The 21619-nt window shown below is 35.3% G+C and overlaps 1 protein-coding gene and 6 non-coding genes across 7 annotated transcripts; 1 reads left to right on the forward strand and 6 right to left on the reverse strand.

Moving 5' to 3' along the window:
• The first annotated feature begins 327 nt into the window (after positions 1 to 327).
• On the forward strand, positions 328 to 18597 carry LOC116022293 (copper-transporting ATPase PAA2, chloroplastic). Its single transcript, XM_031262930.1, has 17 exons — positions 328 to 1069; positions 1197 to 1274; positions 2431 to 2528; positions 2666 to 2719; positions 3039 to 3125; positions 10077 to 10238; positions 10670 to 10780; positions 11772 to 11840; positions 12378 to 12487; positions 13555 to 13660; positions 13978 to 14044; positions 16047 to 16126; positions 16271 to 16725; positions 16939 to 17113; positions 17383 to 17514; positions 17911 to 18061; positions 18333 to 18597. The coding sequence occupies exons 1-17, from the start codon at positions 448 to 450 to the stop codon at positions 18446 to 18448; spliced, it is 2673 nt and encodes an 890-aa protein (XP_031118790.1). The 5' UTR covers positions 328 to 447; the 3' UTR covers positions 18449 to 18597.
• Positions 3594 to 3665, reverse strand: TRNAP-UGG. Its single transcript has one exon. It is a non-coding gene; the product is annotated as a tRNA-Pro (tRNA).
• On the reverse strand, positions 4172 to 4243 carry TRNAP-CGG. The gene has a single exon. It is a non-coding gene; the product is annotated as a tRNA-Pro (tRNA).
• On the reverse strand, positions 5117 to 5188 carry TRNAP-UGG. Its single transcript has one exon. It is a non-coding gene; the product is annotated as a tRNA-Pro (tRNA).
• Positions 6076 to 6147, reverse strand: TRNAP-UGG. The gene has a single exon. It is a non-coding gene; the product is annotated as a tRNA-Pro (tRNA).
• On the reverse strand, positions 6481 to 6552 carry TRNAP-CGG. Its single transcript has one exon. It is a non-coding gene; the product is annotated as a tRNA-Pro (tRNA).
• Positions 6886 to 6957, reverse strand: TRNAP-UGG. Its single transcript has one exon. It is a non-coding gene; the product is annotated as a tRNA-Pro (tRNA).
• Positions 18598 to 21619: the final 3022 nt, after the last annotated feature.

Below are 21619 nucleotides of genomic sequence, written 5' to 3' on the forward strand. Positions count from 1 at the left end.
ATTCCACACAAATTTTTATCTTAAATTTGTAGACATTAACCATAGTCAAGGGATATTGTAAAAAAAAAAATAGTAAAGGGAAAAAAAATAGTAGTCAAGGGAAAAATATAATACGGACATGATATAATCACAAATCTTTATAAGTTTTGGTAAAGATAATGTTTTAAAAACGCTTGTAACTCAAACTAGCTAACACGTATTTCATGCATACATAATTTTTTCTTTTTTTCAAAAATAAGGAAAAGAAAATAGAAAATGACAGCACCCTCAATTTTGATCACATGTTTCTTCATGAGAAATTGGCAATAACAAGTAGTTGTTGCTAAAATTATCACCACCGCCCCAAAATGCCAGCGTGGCAACGTGTTTCTTACCGGTCATAAATAGACCAAAGAAACGCCTAAACTTCATTTTCCGGTGAATCAGGACCTCATTTCCGGCCCAGCCATGGCGGCGAATCTCCTCCGCTTTTCACTCTCCCCGAACCAGAAGCTCACCCCGAGCTTCCACTACTCCAATGTCAGGAATTTTCAGTTCAATCCTCTCCTCCGCAGACAACGCCGCACCGATCCCCATTTGCTCCGCAATGGCGTCTTCGCCAAGGCAGTTGAGGTCAACCCCGTGTCTACGAAGCCGCCGGTTCAGAAGCAAGCCAAGCCGGACGACTCAACTGTGCTTCTGGATGTGACGGGGATGATGTGCGGCGCGTGCGTCTCACGCGTCAAATCGATCCTTTCCGCCGACGACAGAGTCGAGTCGGCCGTGGTCAACATGTTGACGGAGACGGCCGCGGTGAAGCTGAAGCCGACCGCCGCCGCTGTGGAGGAGGGAAGCGCTGCTGAAGAGCTAGCTAAGAGGCTGACGGATTGTGGGTTTCCGACGAAGAAGAGAGCGTCGGGGCTTGGAATTGAAGATAAGGTGAAGAAATGGAAGGAAATGGTGGCGAAGAAGGAGGCTTTGCTTGTGGAGAGTCGGAACCGGGTGGCGTTTGCTTGGTCGCTGGTGGCTCTGTGTTGTGGAGCTCACGGCTCCCATATACTTCACTCTCTCGGCATTCATGTTGGTCATGGTAAAGCAAATTTTTTAGTTTTAAAGAAGGAATATACTTTTTGGTTTACTTCTGATCTATAATTTTCAATAAGTTCTTTTAATTTTCACCATCAATTTAAGTAAGCTATTTTAAAATGTTTGCTTAGGATCCATTATGGAGTTACTGCACAATTCGTATTTGAAAGGTGGATTGGCTTTGGGAGCTTTATTGGGGCCTGGAAGAGGTCAGTAATATCTTCCACAAGTTCAGGTTTATTCTCATATGCTATTGAATTTTGAATTTACCAGCTGAAATGCTGAATCTCCTTTTTATTTTTGGAGTCAATGCAGTGTCATAGTCTATAATTCGGGTTCTTAATGCTTTACATCCCACTTTTTTTTTTTATCCCAGCAGTAAAACCCCTTACCATTTTTCTTAACAACTCATGGTTTCTTAACTTTACAAAAAGAACTGATGTTCAATTGTTCATCCATTCTTTTAACTTCAGACGGAATATTAGTGAAATATATGATATGATATGATATGAATAACACCCCGGACCTGCATGGCTGCATATAAGCCCTTGTCAGTCATGCAGTGTTAATGCTCTCCAATGCAATATGAGCATGTTGAGATGATCATCCAGGAAAAGGAAAACACTGACATGCTTCTCGTGTTGCCACTATGGATGTATTTTCCATGTGTTATGCAAGTTTCTATAATAGACTAGCTCTAAACTTTATACATATCTATACAAGTTGGTAAATGGACTTTGTAGAGATTGTCAAGTAAACACATATTTCAGTAAGATATCCTTGCCGTTGAGGACTTGACATATGCTCTGGCATAGGTAATTTAGGTATAATAAAGATGTTGTGTTTTGTTGTAGGCAACTTGAGAATAGGTTTCTGTTTGTGTGTACTCGAGTTCATCTCTCTATACTGTATGTGAAAATAGCTTAATAGCCATCAAGATTCTTTCCAAGTTTAACATAAGAGATTGTGTGGTTACTTTTGTGAACTTTTGGGGTCGTGTAAGGAGGAGACTCAAAGTGGAATCACCCTTATTATTACATGGGGTACTCAAAACAGATAAGATATCGTAATTTGTGATAGGGACTTGGATATCGCAACTGTTTGTGTTTTTTGTTTTTTTGTTTTTTGTTTTTGTTTTTTTTTTTTTTTTGTTTTTTGTTTTTGTTTTTGTTTTGTTTTGTTTTTGTTTGTTTTGTTTTGTTTTGTTTTTTTGTTTTGTTTTGTTCTTTTTTTGTTTTATTTTATTTTTTTGGAGTTGTATTTTACCGTAATTCAGCAAAATCCTCTGTTTATATATGATTGGCTATCATTCTATAACTGCTCATCTTTGAAAATGACTCAAAATAAGTGTTTTGTTTTTTCCAGACCTGCTTTTTGATGGTTTACAAGCATTCATGAAGGGATCGCCAAATATGAACTCTCTAGTTGGCTTTGGTTCACTTGCTGCATTTGCTATTAGTGCTGTAAGAATTATTTGAAGCTCGGAATCATTTTGTTTGTTGTATTATTTCAAGTTTCTTTTCAGTACTTTAGCTGTTAATATTGTTTTGCTCATTTATCTCTTAGGCCTAAAGTGTTGAAACACTCTCCTCTTTCACAGGTGTCACTTCTTAACCCTGAACTTCAATGGGATGCAGCATTTTTTGATGAACCGGTTTGTTTCGTTTCTTGTTTATCCCTTTATTTTTCCTCAAGGACTTTTTGCTTTTCCTCCCATTTGCTTAAAGTGATCTTCAAGTTACAACTTATGCATAGGAAAGTACTACATATATTTCCTTTTCAATATTCTGTTCAATCAATTGATTTTAGTTGCTTTTTAGCCATTCACTTAACTAGTAACACTACTAACAGATGTCATATCTGACCAGCAAATACATGCATTTAACTGATTCAAAAGGCTTAATTACTCCACTACAAATATAATATATTTGTAAGAGATTTGCTCACTGAAAACTGTTGATTTTAGCATGCAGGTCATGCTTCTTGGCTTTGTTCTGTTGGGCCGTTCTCTGGAGGAAAGGGCCAGGCTGAAAGCTTCTAGTGACATGAACGAGCTTCTGGTAAATCCTTCACATAGTACTATTTCAATGTTCCACTTTTTAAATTGGTGGTTATATGTGTGTGTGTTTTGAGAGAAGGAGAGTAGGGGTGGGGCTTCAGACAAATGTCAAGAAACATAATTTAAAGGCTAAAGAGCAGAAGTGCAGAATTGCTTCAAACACGAGGGAGGGAGGGACGTCCTAATAAAAATTTTCTACTTGTCCTCTCAGGAGGGACAAGCAGCACTGCTCTTATTTATAAATCAGTTAGGCATTTCCTATGGAATCATTTGAAATGAATTTCTACAGAGAGCATTGGGAAAGATGGAATAGAAATCAGAATAAATTGTTGATTCCACATTTATTGGAAACTAAACACAACTTTTTTAAATATTGAGATGAACAAAAGATATAAGAATCTAAAGGTGAAATACTGCTGATTGACTATATGCATCAGTGTTACTTGCTGCAAGCCAAAAATGGGCTGTGGGGGTGTTGCGAGAATTGAACTCACGACCTCTTGCACCCAAAGCAAGAATCATACCACTAGACCAAACACCCAGACACTAATAAAAATTTTCTACTTGTCCTCTCAAGAGGGACAAGCAGCACTGCTCTTATTTATAAATCAGTTAGGCATTTCCCTTGTGTGATTTTGATAGAAACCAGAAGGAAGATTGTTGAGAATCCTATGATTTTGATAGAAACCAGAAGGAAGATTGTTGAGAATCCTATGGAATCATTTGAAATGAATTTCTACAGAGAGCATTGGGAAAGATGGAATAGAAATCAGAATAAATTGTTAGAGCATTGGGAAAGATGGAATAGAAATCAGAATAAATTGTTTCCACATTTAGAAACTGAACACAACTCTTTTAAATATTGAGATGAACAAAAGATATAAGAATCTAAAGGTGAAATACTGCTGATTGACTATATGCATTAAGAATCTAAAGGTGAAATACTGCTGATTGACTATATGCATCAGGAATCTAAAGGTGAAATACTGCTGATTGACTATATGCATCAGCCCTACTTGCTGCAACTGCAAGCCAAAAATGAGTGTGGGGGTGTTGCGAGAATCGAACTCATGACCTCTTGCAGCCGAAGCAAGAATCATACCACTAGACCAAACACCCAGACACTAATAAAACTTTTCTACTTGTCCTCTCAGGAGGGACAAGCAGCACTGCTCTTATTTATAAATCAGTTAGGCATTTCCCTTGTGTGATTTTGATAGAAACCAGAAGGAAGATTGTTGAGAATCCTATGGAATCATTTGAAATGAATTTCTACAGAGAGCATTGGGAAAGATGGAATAGAAATCAGAATAAATTGTTGATTCCACATTTAGAAACTAAACACAACTTTTTTAAATATTGAGATGAACAAAAGATATAAGAATCTAAAGGTGAAATACTGCTGATTGACTATATGCATCAGTGGCTCAGTGCTACTTGCTGCAAGATTGACTATATGCATCAGTGGCTCAGTGCTACTTGCTGCAAGTATGACTATATGCATCAGTGGCTCAGTGCTACTTGCTGCAAGTAGGGCTGTTAACGAACTGAACATAAATGAACGGAGGCTGTTTGTGTTCGTTTGTTAAGGATTTTGGAGTGTTCGTGTTCATGTTCATTTGTTAAGCGTTCGTTAGTGTTTGTTAACATTCGCGAACAAGTTCACGAACGTGTTCATTAACATTAACGAACATGTTCACAAACATGTTTGCGAATGTTAACAAACATGTTCGTTAACAATCACGTTCATGGATGCTCATGAACATGTTCATAAACAATGAATAACCAAACACCTGCATATGTTCATGATCACAATTCGTTCGTGAACAAGACATAATCTACGTTCACGAACATCAAACGAGCTTGTTCGCGAACATTATTAAACGATCTCTTAGCAAATGAGCTTACTACTGTTCAAACTTTGTTCGTTTATGAACTGAGCTATAAATTTAATTAACAAACGCTTACCTGTAAGGTCCAAAAATGGGTGTGGGGGTGTTGTGAGAATTGAACTCACGACCTCTTGCACCCAAAGCAAGAATCATACCACTAGACCAAACACCCAGACAATAACAAAAATTTTCTACTTGTCCTCTCAAGAGGGACAAGCAGCACTGCTCTTATTTATAAATCAGTTAGGCATTTCTCTTGTGTGATTTTGATAGAAACCAGAAGGAAGATTGTTGAGAATCCTATGGAATCATTTGAAATGAATTTCTATATAGAGCATTGGGAAAGATGGAATAGAAATCAGAATAAATTGTTGATCCACATTTAGAAACTGAACACAACTCTTTTAAATATTGAGATGAACAAAAGATATAAGAATCTAAAGGTGAAATACTGCTGATTGACTATATGCATTAAGAATCTAAAGGTGAAATACTGCTGATTGACTATATGCATCAGGAATCTAAAGGTGAAATACTGCTGATTGACTATATGCATCAGTGGCTCAGTGCTACTTGCTGCAAGATTGACTATATGCATCAGTGGCTCAGTGCTACTTGCTGCAAGTATGACTATATGCATCAGTGGCTCAGTGCTACTTGCTGCAAGTAAGGCTGTTAACGAACCGAACATAAACGAACGGAGGCTATTTGTGTTCGTTTGTTAAGGATTTTAGGGTGTTCGTGTTCGTTTGTTAAGCGTTCGTTAGTGTTTGTTAACATTCGTGAACAAGTTCAACATGTTCGTTAACAATCACGTTCATGAACATGTTCATGGACGCTCATGAACATGTTCATAAACAATGAATAACCAAACACCTGCATAGTTCATGTTCACAATTCGTTCGTGAACAAGACATAATCTACGTTCACGAACATTATTAAACGATCTCTTAGCAAATGAGCTTACCACTGTTCAAACTCTGTTCGTTTATGAATCGAGCTATAAATTTAATAGACAAACATAAATGAACGCTTACCTGCAAGCCAAAAATGGGCATGGGGGTGTTGTGAGAATTGAACTCACGACCTCTTGCACCCAAAGCAAGAATCATACCACTAGACCAAACACCCAGACACTAATAAAAATTTTCTACTTGTCTTCTCAGGAGGGACAAGCAGCACTGCTCTTATTTATAAATCAGTTAGGCATTTCCCTTGTGTGATTTTGATAGAAACCAGAAAGAAGATTGTTGAGAATCCTATGGAATCATTTGAAATGAATTTCTGCAGAGCATTGGGAAAGATGGAATAGAAATCAGAATAAATTGTTGATTCGACATTTAGAAACTAAACACAACTTGTTTAAATATTGAGATGAACAAAAGATATAAGAATCTAAAGGTGAAATACTGCTGATTGACTATATGCATCAGTGCTACTTGTTGCAAGCCACAAATGGGTGTGGGGGTGTTGCGAGAATTGAACTCACAACCTCTTGCACCCGAAGCAAGAATTATACCACTAGACCAAACACCCAGACACTAATAAAAATTTTCTACTTGTCCTCTCAGGAGGGACAAGCAGCACTGCTCTTATTTATAAATCAGTTAGGCATTTCCCTTGTGTGATTTTGATAGAAACCAGAAAGAAGATTGTTGAGATTCCTATGGAATCATTTGAAATGAATTTCTGCAGAGCATTGGGAAAGATGGAATAGAAATCAGAATAAATTGTTGATTCCACATTTAGAATCTAAACACAACTTTTTTAAATATTGAGATGAACAAAAGATTAAGAATCTAAAAGGTGAAATACTGCTGGTTGACTATATGCATCATTGCTATATTCTGCAATAGCCAAAAAGATGCAGGGGTGTTGTGAGAATCGAACTCACGACCTCTTGCACCCAAAGCAAGAATCATACCACTAGACCAAACACCCAGATGACTTTTAATACCATATATTTGTTTAATTTTGTGAATGGCTTGTGAAGGATTGCTATGGATAAACAGTGCATTTTTTGACATTCTGCCGTCTCCTCTCTTTCAACTCATATATTTTATTTTATTTTAATCACCAATGCAAGTATATTAAGCTGCCCAATATAAATATCAATCAATTAATAACTATCTATAATAATGAGTTCAAAACTTTTGGGAGAAGAAGAGTTTTGAACTCTTCAGACATTTCATGTGACAGATAACACTTTGGGAAAATGGCCTTTTTAATCTCTCAATTATGAATTATGCCATAATGGTAAACTCAGTCTCTTAATTATAAAGGATGACCCTATTTAGTCTATGAATTACTAGTGTAGTGGCCATTTTTGTCCCTCACCTCAAGTATTTGTTAAAACCTAATGTTGATGTAACTGCAAATCTGAAAATTCATTTACATGAAATTACATAGAAGACAGAAGAAAAATAATATATATTACATTCATATGCAAGAAATGGTTACAACTTCAACTACAACTTATACTCAAATAAAATTATTCAAATTGGTGTGGCTGGGGAGGCAGACGTTGTGGAGAAAAGGAGCCAACTTCAACCATTTTCACATTTCATCAAAGACTCTTTCGGTGCCATACGTTCAGAGGTTCATCATTATCTACCATGATCTCGACAATTGGTCTTTTTTTTATTTCAACATTTTCGGCTACTCTCTCATTATCTACCATGATCCCAGTTTCATGGCCTTTGATTCTAATTCCACCATCAACAACCTCAAAATACTTGAACTGAACATGACAATGGAGCCAATATGGATCCAATTCAAAGAATTTAAAAATGGGATCCACACAAGAACAAAATGAGCAATATTTAATAGTAGATGAGAAGTTTCCCTAAGTGGTACAGTCGTACATACATTCTTAATGTATGCTATGCGAGAAGTCCGTGACATTTCTCCATTGTTGTTCCGTACAAGAAAAGGAGGAAGATGAAAGAATGGTGTTTTTGGATGCTCGGATTCAGGTTGGGAGTTGTCTGACCGTGGCCGGACTGGTCGGAAAATTCGGCAATGGAATTTTTAAAGGTAAGAGAATATGGGAAATGGAGAAAGAAGTAGAGGAAGGTGAAACCATGGATAGCATTTGGATTGATGAGAGTAGAATGCCTGGTGCAATTACTGCCATAACTTTTCAATAATGGAGAATATAGTTTCCTAGTACTATATTATTTTCCTTCGACATTTTTGTGTAGTGCAAATACTTATAGCATATTTCATATTCAATTATATACTTATCAACTTGTGTTTTGGGAGAAGCAAATGAATTTCTAGATTTGCCTTTACATCAACATAACAGATACCTGAAGTGAAGGATTAAATGGCCACTATGCGAACAATTCAAGGACTAAATGGGGTTGCCCTTATAATTAAAGGATTGAGTTTACCATTATGACACAATTGAGGGATTAAAAAGGCCATTTCCCTAACACTTTTCTCCATATTGTTAAGTCTCAAACTTAACATCTTTGTGTGAATTATAAATAATGATTGTTTTATAATAGGAGCTATGGAGACCATTATACTTTAAAAAAAAAAAAAAAGAAGGTTCCAACACCTAAATTAAAATTTGTTTTAGTAAATATTTTTAATGCTAACTTATTCTTTTTTAATATACTAAGGGATATGTATTATAAAACAAATTTTAAAAATGTTAGTTGTTAAAAAATTACAGATCAAAGTAAATTGAAATGTTAAAATTTTACTTGTAATAATAATAATTAATTTTTATCAGCATAAACTAAAAAACTTTTAAAATTCTAATTTATTTTGATTAATACAAAAATCTCTCTTTTTTTTTTTTTTGAACACAAATAAATTCTCTATAGGTTCCATTCCTAGATGATCTTTAATTAAATTTCACACAATAATACTAAGTTGGGTATTTAGTAATGTGGAGTATAGTGGCATTATTTCCATAGTATTTAGTAATTTTGGATTGCTTAATATTATTATGTTGGTGATTAAATATTAATAAAACCTATATAATACAGGGACCTTTGACTGAACCTAAATGGCTGCATGCCTGATGCCTCCACTGTCCTCAATCTTCTTAGATTAAACATAGCATCACTTAAGAGGACCTCATGGCCTAAGTTCCTTTTATTGGGTAAAAGCTCAAATTTATAGGCATATAACAGAAGTTTCAATGTGAAAATTAGAATAAGCTGAAGTTTCAATTAACACCATAGTCTACTAATATATTAGTTTATTAAAGGAAGCATTTATTTTTAGGGAAAATTGCACTTTTTCAGTTTTCCCCCCTATGTTATGTGCATATAGCACTTTTCCCCTTTATGTTATTAAAGTGACAGTTTTTCCCCTTGAAATGTTAAATTGACATTTTTACCCTTAAAATAATTATTTCATTATTTTTCTTCTTCAACAAATTATTACTTATATGTATGGATGATCACGATTCGGTTCGAACCTAACCAAACACTGTAGCAATCATACCGAAATAGTATGGACGATTCTGAATCGAAAAATAAAGTTAAATAATTGTTGAACCGTGAACCGGAATTGAACCACAATCATATATAGTGAAAATGATCAAACACTTATTTGATAAATCAGTACGGTTCGGTTCCAATTTCGATTTTGAACCGCCAATCAAAACTTATTTATTTATTTTTATAATTTTATTTCTTATTTAAAAATAGTCTAAATTTAACAATTATTTTATTTTATTTTTTTGGTTCTGAATCGTAACCGTAACCGTCTATACTTTTTAAGTTCAATTGCTACGGTGTTCGATTAGGTTCGTATCGAACCGTAATCTTCCATACATATTAGTAATATAATTGGTTGGAGAATAAAAATAAATGAAATAGTTATTTTTAAGGGCAAAAATGTCAATTTAACATTTCAGGGGGAAAAATTACCACTTTTAAAATAACTGAGGGGGAAAAACTACCACTTTAATAATTTAGGGGGAAAAAGTGCTATATGCACATAACTTAGTGGGAATAAGTGCCATTTTCCCTTATTTTTATTAATGACTATATTTAAAATTCTTTCTCTGATAAACTATTGTGGGGATCTCTTTGCAGTCGCTCATATCCACTCAATCTAGACTTGTGATTGCTCCCTCTGGAAGTGATTCCTCAAGTGATGTTGTCAGCTCTGATGCAATGTGTATTGAAGTTCCAACTGATGATATTCGTGTTGGAGACTCACTGTTAGTTTTGCCTGGAGAAACAATACCTGTAGATGTAAGTCATTATTTCCCACTGAAGTTGTACTTCTGAAGTAATGGGTAACCAATTATATCTCAAAAATCCTTATAAGAGCATGAGATGTTTTAAAATCTAAAGTCATCTCTTCATAATTGTCAGTCAGTTCTAAATATCATCCAACTGTGGGATAACTTCCATATAACAGTAAAGAGCAGTTGCATCTTTACATATTTTACATCTTTTCAAATTCTCTAGATATTTTTCTGTTCATATGAATTGAACAAAATCATTCTCAAACCAAAAAAAGGAGTTTTTCTTCAACAAGAAAAGATGGAAATGAGAAAATCTGCTATTCTACAAGTGATCTGTTTTCTCTATGAATTCATTTTTCTGTTTTATACTTTACTGTTTCTTTTAAGTGGATGTACTGCTGGTTGCATTCTCAACAGCTAGGTCATATTATGCAGGGAAAGGTTGTTGCAGGTAGGAGTGTAGTGGATGAATCTATGCTTACTGGGGAATCCCTTCCTGTGTTTAAAGAGAGAGGCTTATTGGTATCAGCTGGAACAATAAATTGGGTATGATATTCAAACAACTTTCAACTTGGTTTCTGGAATATTTGAAATTATTGGGGAGTAGCTTTTATCACTACCCCTCATATTATTTACCAAAAAGATAAATCCTTACAGTTTACAGGGTACAGTGTGAAGTGACAATTGATTACTCCTCAGGCTCAGAGTTGATAAATCCCTCATATAAGTCTCAAATTTCAGCTAATGTGTTTTTGAGTCAAGTGCATAAGTTACCTATATTTACGGTGGGCACAACTAGAATGACAATTAAATTTTGGTCATTAGCATGGGATGTGTAGAGGGGGATAGAGTGAGAAGTGAAATTCATTAAGGATGCAAATCCATGCACATAGATTGTTCACTGACCCACCCCACCTCAAACACATACACAGAAAAATAAAGCTCAATAAAAGAAAAAGGAAAACCAACCTAGCTTTGGGTGGTAGAGACGACTGTGAGTTGAGGTTACTAGGTCCATGGTATTTGATCAACTTACTAACTTCCTACCTAATTCCTAACAAAAGAAAATGGATAGACTTTAAGAAGCTGTAAATGGAAAATTATTGAAAAGAAAAAATAGATATTTATGATGAAATGTTGATGCAAGTTTGACTGCTTAATTCTGTTGTAGATGGACAGATATACATTAGTGAAAAAGGCTAGTTAATTTTTGAAGAAAAAGAATGGAAGATATTTAAGTAGGGTTAATAAAAGGAAGCATTGGAAAATTATGTGGGATGGGAGAGTGGGGATGTTGCAGGATGTATGGAGGACAGAAGCCAAATATTTGGGACAGCATGATGTGGGATGCACAGTACAGTTTTGGCCTGCCCTATTGCCATCCCTAGTTCCCTAATCCAACTAGCACCTGGATTGAGATTGACTGCACTGAAATGTGATATTCACAAATTTCTTGCTAGTGAAACTTCGAATGATTCGTTTTCATTTTCCTTTTTGTCAGCTGTTTGATTCAAATGCTTTTTGTACTTTGTTTCAGGATAGTCCAATAAAAATTGAGGCCACTTCCACTGGGTCCAACTCGACAATATCCAAGATTGTTAACATGGTAATTAGTCAGATTCTTTAGCAACTTTTTATTTTTTAATTTGGAGCCTTATTCGATAAATGCAACTTCAGCTTGCTGCCTTGAATTCTTTATACGTTGATCTATAGCTACAAGGAAAAGAAACAATTATTGATTAATTTGGTTGGAAACTAGTTTTCTACCTACAGAGCATGAGAATAAAAGGTAGGTTGCATGCATTGGAAAGAGATCACAAATTCATTGAAATTCCCAAAAAGATATGAAGTCTAGAATAATTTTAATTTTGTTTGCACTGAACTGAAAAATCCCCTGGGAGGGTTCATAAATTGATCTCAAACCACTGATTTTGTATGCAATCTAACCGACTAACCTTTAACTTCATAATGAGCAAGCAAATTTTGCATTTTTTATACTCGAGAATGATTGCTATCATCTTTGGCTGTTATTCTATACAGAACAAATAAATAAACAAAAAATAGTTGCTTTTCCAACAGGAAGTAATGTTTAAATGGCTGCTGCTTGTAAAATACTGAAATGTGCTCCTCCCCGTTTCTCCAGGTTGAGGATGCTCAAGGCCGCGAAGCACCAATCCAGCGGCTTGCAGATTCAATCGCTGGACCATTTGTGTATAGTATAATGACTTTATCAGCTACAACATTTGCTTTTTGGTAGGTATTTTCTTTTTTTTTGCTAGTGGATTATAGAAACATGTTGTCACCTTTTCCTATTGAATGAATGGGTCCATGTGCACAGAGACTTTATGATCACTAATAAAGATAAGAGTTAATTCCATTTTTGGTCCTAGATTTATAGGTGATATTCCACTTTTAGTCCTTTTTTTTCAAAACATCCACTTTTGATCCTAGTATTATTGTGGCATGACCATTTTTGGTCCTCCATCAACAAAACAGTTTAGTGGCATGACCATTTTTGGTCCTCCATCAACAAAACAGTTTAAATTTATGACCATTTTTGGTCCTCCATCAACAAAACAGTTTAAATTTTGTCAAATACAAGAGCATTTCAGTCTTCAATTTTGATTTTGTTTCAAAAAACAAGAGCATTTCAGTCTTCAATTTTGATTTTGTTTCAAAAAATAAACATAAAAAAGTCTTCAATTTTGATTTTGTTTCAAAAAATAAACATAAAAAATATAGTGGGTCAACCTACTTTGCATAAAAAAGAGCAAAATGTCATTGTATTTAACGGCATTTCAATGCTTTTCTTGACGGAGGACCAAAAATGGTCATGCCACAATAATACTAGGACCAAAAGTGGATGTTTTGAAAAAAAAGGACTAAAAGTGGAATGTCACCTATAAATCTAGGACCAAAAATGGAATTAACTCTAAAGATAATATAATCCACAAGCTTCATATTTGAAGCCACTATTATGCTGCTAAATGGATGAACAGTTACTGCTAATGCCTTATACTGCTATCCTGTAAACAACCTTCTACAACTCATCTATCCAACTAAATCCATCTGTTATAGTATAAGAATAGTTATTCTGCCTCAACTTAAAAGTTCTGGTGTGTTTGAAACTGGCACAAGATGACAAGAGTAACATAGTTACATGATTCACAGATTCAGCTTGAATACAATACAAGTTTCACTATTCTTCTAATTGTGTGATTGTTTTGAAGTAATGGCTGTACATGCATCTGTGTTGATGTATTTTACTGGATAAAATCTATGTGATTGTGTGTTTGATATATGTTACCTCCCATCTTTAGGTACTATCTTGGTTCTAAGATCTTCCCAGATGTCTTGCTGAATGATATTTCTGGACCAGATGGAGACCCTCTGCTTCTGAGCTTAAAGCTTGCTGTTGATGTCCTGGTATTCCATAGTGAACCTATAAGTTATTATACTGGCTTATTCAGCTCCGATTGCTCCTCTTTGATGTCACATGTTTTGTGTATTTAATAAAAGTAATCTGTTAGAAACATCAAATTGAAGTAAAATGGTGCTTACAGTCATTCTTCCCCTTGTATTATGCTTCTTAATTTGGTTATATTTACCATGCGGGTTCCTTGAAATATAACTGGGATTGGAAGTTTGAACCATGCTTAAAACTCATTGTAAAATGACACCGCAATTAGAAAGTACAGATAAGCATATAGCATGAATGGGTTAACTTTGATTCTTTTTGACAGGTTGTATCTTGCCCTTGCGCTTTAGGCCTTGCAACACCAACTGCAATTCTAGTTGGCACTTCACTTGGTAAATCACCAACTTCAGTTTGCTTTACTCACTGGCCACTGCATTTGTTGCCATATTTATATGACCAACATTGAGTGCCCTATCTCAATCCTTTATCGCTGGCTTCCTTGGAGGGGCCTCAGCAACAAGGTTACAAAATAGGAAGGAGAAAGTGAATAAACATAAATGGAAGCCAAATGGTAGTAGGTAGTACCATAAATGGCAGGCCTAATGGTGGCAGCAAGTGCAGCCATTGTTTACAAAGCANCAAATACAAGAGCATTTCAGTCTTCAATTTTGATTTTGTTTCAAAAAATAAACATAAAAAATATAGTGGGTCAACCTACTTTGCATAAAAAAGAGCAAAATGTCATTGTATTTAACGGCATTTCAATGCTTTTCTTGACGGAGGACCAAAAATGGTCATGCCACAATAATACTAGGACCAAAAGTGGATGTTTTGAAAAAAAAGGACTAAAAGTGGAATGTCACCTATAAATCTAGGACCAAAAATGGAATTAACTCTAAAGATAATATAATCCACAAGCTTCATATTTGAAGCCACTATTATGCTGCTAAATGGATGAACAGTTACTGCTAATGCCTTATACTGCTATCCTGTAAACAACCTTCTACAACTCATCTATCCAACTAAATCCATCTGTTATAGTATAAGAATAGTTATTCTGCCTCAACTTAAAAGTTCTGGTGTGTTTGAAACTGGCACAAGATGACAAGAGTAACATAGTTACATGATTCACAGATTCAGCTTGAATACAATACAAGTTTCACTATTCTTCTAATTGTGTGATTGTTTTGAAGTAATGGCTGTACATGCATCTGTGTTGATGTATTTTACTGGATAAAATCTATGTGATTGTGTGTTTGATATATGTTACCTCCCATCTTTAGGTACTATCTTGGTTCTAAGATCTTCCCAGATGTCTTGCTGAATGATATTTCTGGACCAGATGGAGACCCTCTGCTTCTGAGCTTAAAGCTTGCTGTTGATGTCCTGGTATTCCATAGTGAACCTATAAGTTATTATACTGGCTTATTCAGCTCCGATTGCTCCTCTTTGATGTCACATGTTTTGTGTATTTAATAAAAGTAATCTGTTAGAAACATCAAATTGAAGTAAAATGGTGCTTACAGTCATTCTTCCCCTTGTATTATGCTTCTTAATTTGGTTATATTTACCATGCGGGTTCCTTGAAATATAACTGGGATTGGAAGTTTGAACCATGCTTAAAACTCATTGTAAAATGACACCGCAATTAGAAAGTACAGATAAGCATATAGCATGAATGGGTTAACTTTGATTCTTTTTGACAGGTTGTATCTTGCCCTTGCGCTTTAGGCCTTGCAACACCAACTGCAATTCTAGTTGGCACTTCACTTGGTAAATCACCAACTTCAGTTTGCTTTACTCACTGGCCACTGCATTTGTTGCCATATTTATATGACCAACATTGAGTGCCCTATCTCAATCCTTTATCGCTGGCTTCCTTGGAGGGGCCTCAGCAACAAGGTTACAAAATAGGAAGGAGAAAGTGAATAAACATAAATGGAAGCCAAATGGTAGTAGGTAGTACCATAAATGGCAGGCCTAATGGTGGCAGCAAGTGCAGCCATTGTTTACAAAGCAAATGGTTACCTATAAGAGCCATTGTTCTGAATACTACCTGTTATTGCCCAAATTCTTCTTTCTTATGATGAATTTGGTAAAGAGGAATGCCACATTCCCCAAAATTTTGTCCCAAATATTATTGCTCCTATTGTTAACAATCTCTCCAAAATAAGCTGCCTGGTTTGCTACTTTGCTATATATATATATATATTCATTTTGTTCTCTCCTCCCTAATTCCATTATTCCACTACTATAATGTCCTACATCTTCAGTGTTCATCGCAGATACATTCATTACATGCTTTACTTTGATGCAGAAAATTCTGAATATTCGATATAGTATATTTGGGGTATTTGTTTAATCTATATCTGTAATGGCATTGAAATTGAATAGGAGCAAAGCAGGGACTTCTTATAAGAGGAGGAGATGTGTTGGAAAGATTGGCAGGCATAGATTATGTTGCTTTGGATAAGGTAGCTAAAGCCTGTAGTCTATTCAATATTTGCAAAAGTTTCATAAGAATCTTAAGTTTCAATGAAAGAGAATAGAAGGAACAATCATGAATGTCTTAGTACTTGTATCAGATACTGTTTGACCTTTGCAAATTCATCTTGCAGACAGGAACCCTCACTGAAGGAAAACCTGCTGTCTCAGCTATTGCATCTATGGATTGTGAACAATCAGAGATTCTTCGAATTGCTGCTGCTGTGGAGAAAACAGCATCACATCCTCTTGCCAATGCTATTTTAAGCAAGGCAGAATCACTGAACTTGGATATCCCTGTTACTCGTGGACAATTAGCAGAAGCAGGTTCAGGAACCATGGCAGAAGTAGATGGGCTTTTAGTTGCTGTTGGAAAATTGGAATGGGTTCATGAACGCTTCAACCAGAAAACAAGCACCAGTGATTTAAAGAACCTAGAGCAGTCTCTGATGCATCAAACCCTATTAAACAGTCCATCATCAAGCCATTCGATGACAGTTGTATATGTTGGTAGGGAGGAAGAAGGCATAATAGGTGCTATTGCAATATCTGATAATTTACGTGACGATGCTGAATCCACAATAAAAAGGTTTGCAAGCCCCTCTTTTGTTGACATAAATAGGCACAAAAGCTTGCAGATCTTAGAAATTTGAAAAAGAAAGTAAAAATTGTTTATTATTCATTTCTTAAAACAATGCATTGTCACTTGAAATAAGTGTTCTAGACTTCTAGTGTCTAACATTCCCTGACAAATTTCTTTTTGTTCCCTTAATGAAATTTATTTGATTTTTACCAATTGAAGGCTTCAACAGAAGGGAATCAAAACAGTCCTCTTATCTGGGGACAGGGAAGAGGCAGTTGCAACAGTAGCAAGGACAGTTGGGATAAAGGATGAATTTATTAATGCATCCTTGACACCACAGCAAAAATCTGCTACCATCTCAAGTCTTCAAGCTTCAGGACATCGACTAGCCATGGTATTTGGCCTTCTGATTAAATGATTCTCTCTGAAATCTTGAAATACTCTCATTGATAACAAGTACAATTGGATCCATGCCTCCTTTCCCAATCATATTGTTTTATATGAATTGACTTTAAAACATAATATCTCAGAAAATAGAGCCACCTCTAAAATGGCCAGTATACTTGCCAAAAATTTGGGACACAAGCCATACATATTAAATCAATTTGTTGAACTAAACTGATTAATATTAGTTGACTGCTAAACTTTATATTATTGATGAAGGTTGGTGATGGCATTAATGATGCACCATCTCTGGCTCTTGCTGATGTTGGGATTGCTTTGCAAGTTGAAGGACAGGAAAATGCAGCCTCTAATGCAGCGTCAATCATACTTCTAGGAAATAGACTTTCTCAGGTCTGCATTTTAAACTCATCACGGTTATACCCTTCACGCTCATTGCTTTACCTAGTGATACATTTTGCTTTTACCACTTAAATTGTGCTAGTCAGGACTACTGTGTAATTGGTAGGGGGGGCAAATCAAGTATCCATCAGATAGGAAATGCGCTAATCATAACTTGTTTAACTGAATTCCTTTACTGGTGAAAGGCTGAAAAGTTTCATTTCTGTATATATTAATTGAGCTAATGAAATAAAGCTTCTGTAATATATACCTTTCTATCTGGGCATTTTTGTGCCTGACTTCATAAAACTTAAGTATTTGCCTGCATGCAATACATTCATGTAATTATAAATGGAACCTGCATGGTACTCTCACAAATCAAGAAAATTCACCTGGAGCTTTTGGTAGGTTGTTGAAGCATTTGAGCTTGCACGGGCAACCATGGCGAAAGTTCATCAAAACTTATCTTGGGCAATAGCATATAATGCAGTCACTATCCCCATAGCAGCTGGAGCACTACTTCCCAAGTTCGATTTTGCGATGACACCATCTCTATCAGGTACATAACACCCTTCTCTTCTCGTTGAGCATATAGTATATAAACATAAATGTGCAATCTAACTATCAGCTTAGAATTTTAGTTGAGATGGAGCACATGCTTCAATTCTTCTTATTGCATTTTTCATGAAATTATCTCGTATGGTCCTGTATATAGATAGTTTGATAATTAACAATGACTCGTGATATGAATATGCTGAATTGTTGGTTCATTTCCTGAAATTCCACCCGAATAACAACTCTAATCACCTGCAATATGTTTATGTTGACAGGGGGATTGATGGCTTTGAGCTCAATATTTGTGGTCACCAACTCCTTACTTCTGCAGCTCCATGGTTCTGGAAGGAAAAGCGGTGAGACTTCCAACCATAAACAACGTGTTCAATAGTGTACAAGGGTTAGGTTTTCCGCGGCCACCTAACAATAATAATGATAATGCTTTATATTTGAGTTGTATGTAGCAGCCCCATTATGTGGTTTGCACCCAATAAATTGCATGTGTTCAATAAACTTATTATCTCCTGCACCCTGCTTCTATTTGATGGTTTTAATGGGTGGTGGAACTTTGCATTAAGAACACCACCAGTCTGGTCTTTGTTATATTATTTAGATTTTAGAATAGTTGCAGTTATACAAGGTATTAAACTTATTCTTAAGATATCTTTAAACTGGGGGCATAAGGGCAAATTTCTTCAGTAAATATTCAAATAACATGAAAAAGTAGGTTGGCTACCAAAGATACTGGTCAGTCCCCAACTTCTCTTTTTGTATTTAGGTAGAGTTTTCACTTTTCAGTGCGTTGAGTACAGTGCCTTTTTAGAAAGTAAATGCTCTCATCATGTACTGATTGATTGAATGAAAGAAATAAAGAAGGTACATGTAATAACTTAGAGGGAAAATTGGTCAAATAAACTCTTAAATTATAGTCGAAAAGTTCATTAGACCTTTAAATTTTCAAAAGATGTAACTGAACTCATAAACATGTTATTTTGGAGCATTGAAGCCTAATAACCGGTTGGAGATTTTTAATTGCATGTCACTAAGATTTTGACGATTTTTTGATAAATTTTCGGGGAGATTTTGTTGACAAGCATTGGCGACCCTCAAATAGTTGTCGGCCGTGTTTGGAGAAGGTAACCAAATTGGTGGTCTTCTTTGGTGACTGAGAAGGCTACCAACTTGATTGCCTTTTCCAAACGCGATCGCCGATAGTTGGTGTTTGTTTCGAAATTTTGTCGAAAATTTATCGATGGCTAATTGGATTTGTCAGAGTTGGTCGGAGCGTTGCTGGAACCCGAGTAACTTGCAATTACAAGTCACCAATTAGTTTTTGAGTTTCAATGTTCTAAAATAACATGTTTATGAGTTCAATTGTAACTTTTGAAAATTTAAGGGTCTAGACTTTTTGAGTAAAGTTTAGAGACTGATTTTATCCTTTTTCGTAACTTAGATAACAACTCAAACTTTAAAAATAAGTTTAGTGGAAAATCGTCACACAACACACACACACACACACACACATATATATACACTATTTTTTAATTAACACTATTTTTTAATTAAAATATAATTTTTTATGTTTTCATAGAAAAGCATTATACTATAAATCTTTAACTAAAAAAATAGTATATGTTGCCAAGGACCTTGTAGTCCAGTGGCATCAAACCCTTCTCTTTATATGGGAGGTGGTAGGTTCGAGTCTCAGTGGAGTCAATACTGACTTTTGTGCTTCAATAGGTTCTATAGGTTCTACTACGAAGTAGCACACGCTGATAAGCTGTTTTTATCACGTGAATCCTAATAAAAAATTTAAGAGTGAATGCAAAATTTAGAAGTAGAACATGCGAATTCATATAATAATTTCCTTGGTACAAAGACTAACTCAAACTTAAAATATACTCAAAACTAATAATCTATCAAATCAAATAATAAGAAATGAAATGAAAGATACACTAGAATGGTCACGTGATTTGCAACATGTACATGGTATTGGCATCATTTTCATGCATGGAAGGTTGGAAGGTACTTTGAATTGCATGTGAGGGATGCCACACTACTGCGGACTGCCACTGCGGAACCCACACCAAATACTTTTCTGATCGAGGATAGTTTACTTTAACCTTTATTTTTTTAAAAAATTATTTTATTTATTTATTGTGGTGGCTCAACTTTGAACCTCCATTATCAGTTTATCACAGGTAAGTATTACAGGTTTACCGTTTACAGCATAAAGATGAAAAGAAAGGACAGCGGACTATTTCTTTAATGGACTCCAAGGCTCCGTGAGAGCTGCGCTGTGAGTAGTCAAGATTGTAGCGATAGTGATTAAAACTATGAAAAATATATTTGTTTAAAAAACATTAGTAAATGTGAGATTGAAGTTGTTGGTTTTATGATTTATGTATAATTAACGACTGACCAACACAACAGTTAGAATCAAGAGAATATAGGAAATTGGCTTATATAGAAATAATATACAGAGAATTTAGAGAAAATGAATATTTTGTATTACTGTGAATTGTGCCTTCTTTCAATGGGGTCTATTTATACATATTCTGGACCTAAAGCTCTACAAGAATAAGAATCTTAGACCGCCCCAGTCTTGATTATATTAAGAGTGGTCAACCCAATATAAAATAGGTCCAATCCTTGATACGTGAGGAATAATAAACCTAATCCTTTCTAAACTCCTTTACTATCTCACACTAGGCCTCCTTTTTGGGCTTCTTTGATCCAGTTATTTCCTTGGGTCGACCCATTCAGTCAGCCTGACACACTATCCATCAATCATTATTGCATGGAGCATGGTCCACAGTCCACACATTTGTGTGAATCAAATAAAAAGTATATTTAATTAATATACAAAAAGTACATTATTTGTATACATAAAGTACATTATTTAAAAGTACATAATTTTTTTTATATATTATCAAATGGTGTATATTCCATTCATGGTCCACACAATAATTTGCCCTTTATCAATCTTCCAGTTTCCCACTTTCTTGGGATTTTGCGATTTTTGAGAACGTTTTGAGTTTCACATTATCTATCCAATACTCCATTAACCATCTAGTATTCTACTCCGCCAAAATTTTTGAGTACGTTTTGAGTTCACAAATTATCCATCCAATACATACTCCATTAACCATCCAGTGCTCATCTCCGCCAAAATTTTGGTGAACGTTTTGAGTTCTCAAATTATCTATCAAATACTCCATTAACCATCTTGTATTCCTCTATGTCAAAATTTTTGAGAATGTTTTGAGTTCTCAATTTATCCATCTAAAACACTCTAGTAGCTTTCTTCATAGTAAACTGTTTGTGCCGACCAGACTCTGCTCTAATAACTCATAGACTCTGGCCTAGACCCCTTACCGAACAAATTACATCCTAGACTCTGCACTAGACCCCTAACCCATAACTCCTTGTCATCCACTAGACTCCTCATCACTTGACTTTGTCAAGTTTTATTATAGCCAGTCATCTCCGTTTGTTCCACCATTACTTGATTACTACCTCGTAAATATTTGGGTGTGAATTGTCCAAGCGAGGGTCTTGA

Source organism: Ipomoea triloba, chromosome 6 (genome assembly GCF_003576645.1).
Source record: "Ipomoea triloba cultivar NCNSP0323 chromosome 6, ASM357664v1".
In the NCBI taxonomy this organism is placed as follows: Eukaryota; Viridiplantae; Streptophyta; class Magnoliopsida; order Solanales; family Convolvulaceae; genus Ipomoea; species Ipomoea triloba.